Here is a 3525-nt window from a genome sequence, read left to right on the forward strand (position 1 = left end):
ATCAGAGCTGCGGTGAGGAGGACCCACCTGGTTGTTGAGGAAGGCCTCAGCCTGCTTGGTGTCCCGCAGGAACAGCTGGTAGGCGTGGGACTGAGACAGCAGGTTCTGCCGGTTCTCCCACATTTTGTGCAGCTCGTTCCAGCCGGTGTCGAGCGCCTGCAGCCGCTGGCGCAGGAACATGTGCTGCGCGTCCGTCTGGCCCTGCGTCACCATCTCGCCCATGTCCCGCATCTTCTGGTAGTCCTCCTCGTAGTTGTGGATCTCGTTCTTGATGCCCTCGTGCTGCGCCATCAGCTTCTCGGCCTCGGCCAGCGTGTTGGGCATGTCCTCGGAGGCAATGGCGGTCTGTGTGCGGGACAGCCAGGACTGGAAGTCGTCCAGCTCGCGCAGGAACTGCTGCAGCTTCCTGGCCTCGCCCAGAGACTCCTCGCGGTTCTTCAGGGTGTTCTTCATGTCCTCCCAGACAGCGGTGATCTCGGCCAGGCGGCCCGTGATGGCCTTGGCCTGCTCGGGGTGCTCCTCCGCCAGCCGCGCCGCCTCGCCGCGCAGATCGCCCAGCTTGTCCTCGATGGCGGCCAGGTCACGCTCCATGCCGGTCAGTTTGCGCTGCAGGGCCATGACCCCGGTGAGGTCGTTGCCCAGCTCCTGCGTGGACTCGATGACTTTGGTCTTCTCCTTGATCCAGGACTTGGTCTCGTTGCAGTCCAGGTGGTAGTTCTGCACGCCCAGAGCCGAGTTCAGGGACTCCTTCTTCTGGTCCACCAGGTCCCGGAACTGGCTCCACCTGCAGGAGAGACCAGGATCCATCAGACCTGCAGTTTTACTCTGAGGACACAGACTCTGATGCGTCTTTTTCCGTCTGTACCTGTTGTTGAGTTTGTCCTGCTGGCTCTTGATGTCCTTCTCGCTCGGGTGTCCGTTGTGCGTCAGCTGCCGGGCGATCTGGTTCACAACGGCCACACGAGACGCCTGGTTGTTCATCTCCGGCTCCAGACTCTCAAACCTGCCGAGGACACGGTCCACGTTATCACAGAGCGGACGAAAAGAAAGAAACTGTCACAAACACACTCAGCTGTCTTTGTCTCAGGGCCACGTCTGCAAAATGACAGGGGGATTTCAGGACATTACTGGGATTTTAGGACATTTCTGGGATTTAAGGATATTTCTAAGACTTCAGGACATTTCTAGGACATTTTTTTGAGTTTAGGACATTACTAAGATTAAAGGACATCTTTGGGATTTCAGAACATTTCTATCAGTTTAAGATGTTTCTAGGATTTTGGGAGGTTTCTATCGGAGTCCAGTTGTGGCCCGCAGGCCGTTGGTTGAGTCTCGGCGGTCCTACCTGTGCTGAATGACCTCCAGATCCTCCAGTTTTTCGGGGATCTCCATGCTGTTGAGCCACTGCTCCTTCTCGTCGATCCAGACCTCGCAGGCGTTGGCCTCGCTGAACATCTTGTAGAGCGCCAGCGCGTCCTGCAGTGCCTCCTTCCTCAGCTTCGTCAGCTCCGCCACCTCCTTGTAGCGCTCCTCGATGCCGCTCAGACGCCCACGCACCTCCTCTGACTCCGCCTCCTCTCTGGGCAGCGCGGCGGCCTGCTCGTGGAGCGAGTCGATGACGGGCCGGTAGCTGGCGACCTCCGCCGCCGCGTCTTTGTGCTTCCTGACCAGCGCCTGGGTGGAGAACTCGTCGTGGCCCGTCTCTCCGCTGGAGACAATGCGCAGGGCGTCCAGTGTCCAGGCGTCCACGTCATCCGCGTCCGCCTGAAACTGGTGCAGCGCCAGAGCCTCCTGCAGCCTCTTCTTCCTCACCGCCGCCAGCTGCTCCAGCGCCGCCCACTGCGCCTGCAGGTCGTCGATGCGCTCCTGGATCTTTGTGGCGGCAAAGTGGTTGGCCGTGACCATGGCCTGGCCCTCCGTGATGGTGTGCTGCAGGTGTCCGGCGCGGCCGCTCATCTCGTCTTCCAGGGCGCTCTGCTGGCTGAGGAGGCGCAACGCCCCCGTCAGGTCCTTGCCGTGCTCCACGGAGGACAGGATCTGCTCCTTCTCGCGGATCCAGCCCTCCTCCTCCGCCATCTCCCAGAAGAACCTCCAGAGGCGGCGGGACTCCTCCAGGCGGGCGCGGCGCTCGGCGGCCAGCTGAGTCAGCTCCTGGTAGCAGAACTCCAGGTGGGACACACGGTCCTGGATCACCTGAGGGTCACACGGCTTGTAGCCTGGACAGGAAGACAGGAGGACGTCACGAAGACACAAACATCGATCCTATCAAAATAAAAGCGACTCAACACAACAAAGGACATCAGAACACTGAGACAGAGGAGGACAGCAGGAGGACGGGGACGGACGCTGCTCACCATCATCGGTGACGGAGTACTTGGTGGCGTTGGTGCTGACGGCCTTCACCCGGTCCGCCTGGATGGCGATGTCGGCCTCCACCAGAGCGTGCTTCTGCAGCAGGTCCTCCACGCCCAGCAGGTGCTTCCCGTAGTCCTGAGACAGCAGCAGCATCTGGACACAGAGAGGACAGACAGAGGGGACACAGAGACAGACAGAGAGGACAGAGGACATCAGCGTTTACTCACACTCAAAGACAAACAGAGGTCTGAGCACATTTGTTTGCAAGAAATTAGTACATTTTGAAAAAAATAAAAAACTGGGGGAAAAAATGTTTTTTGCAGGTAATTTATCTTTTTTCCTTATTTCATGTTCATCCTTTTAGTATCTATAAGGTGCATAAAAGCCCCCACACCCCCGACAGAGGACACAGCTGAGACAATAACGTCCTAAAATATCAGAAATGTCCTAAAATCCGAACAAAAGTCATAAAAATTTAGAAACATCCTAATATCCTAATGTCCTAAGATCCAAAAAACATCCTCAAATCCTGGAAATGTCCTGAAATCAGAGTAACGCTAAAATCCGACAAACGTCCTTAAATCCCAGACATATCCTAAAATCTTTGAAATGTCCATCAGTCCTAAAAATGTCCTCAAATTTTAGAAATATCCTAAAATCCTTGAAACATGTCTGTGTTCGCTGCGAAGGGCCCCCGGCCCCCCGTCAGTTTACAGAGGTGGCCCCCGGGCCCCTGTCTGTTTACAGAGGTGGCCCCCGGGCCCCTGTCTGTTTACAGAGGTGGCCCCCGGGCCCCTGTCAGTGGCCCCTGAGCCGCGGGTGAGTTTGAAGAGCGTACCTTCATCTCGTCCATCCAGTCCATGATGTAGAGCATCTCCTGGAAGACCCTCTGCAGGCCCAGGTTCATCTCCAGTCTCTGTCTGCGCGCCTTCAGCAGCTCCAGCAGGTACTCCCACAGACGGATCACGTTGTCCTTCCGAGCCGTGATGCGTTTGATGTCGTGGTAACGCTCCATCTCAAGCTCCTTCGCCACGGACACCACGGCCTGCACGCGCTCTTCGTACGCCGCGATGTCCGTCTCTATTGCCTCGTGCTTCTTGGTGGCCGCCTCCACGGCCTGAAGGTCAAATCCAAAGTTGTCCTGGAGACAGAGAGAGAGAGAGAGAGAGA

General features: G+C 57.2%; 1 protein-coding gene across 1 annotated transcript; it reads right to left on the reverse strand.

Moving 5' to 3' along the window:
- Window positions 1-23: 23 nt before the first annotated feature.
- Window positions 24-3502, reverse strand: LOC121940912 (spectrin beta chain, non-erythrocytic 1-like; the record flags this gene model as incomplete). The annotated part of the gene is made up of 5 exons (XM_042483585.1): window positions 24-784; window positions 866-1003; window positions 1346-2216; window positions 2355-2508; window positions 3194-3502. Coding segments are annotated over 5 exons (2233 nt in total), but the record flags the coding sequence as incomplete, so codon positions are not given.
- Between the last annotated feature and the right edge of the window lie 23 nt (window positions 3503-3525).

This window comes from Plectropomus leopardus, unplaced genomic scaffold (assembly GCF_008729295.1).
Source record: "Plectropomus leopardus isolate mb unplaced genomic scaffold, YSFRI_Pleo_2.0 unplaced_scaffold9833, whole genome shotgun sequence".
NCBI classification, from domain to species: Eukaryota; Metazoa; Chordata; class Actinopteri; order Perciformes; family Serranidae; genus Plectropomus; species Plectropomus leopardus.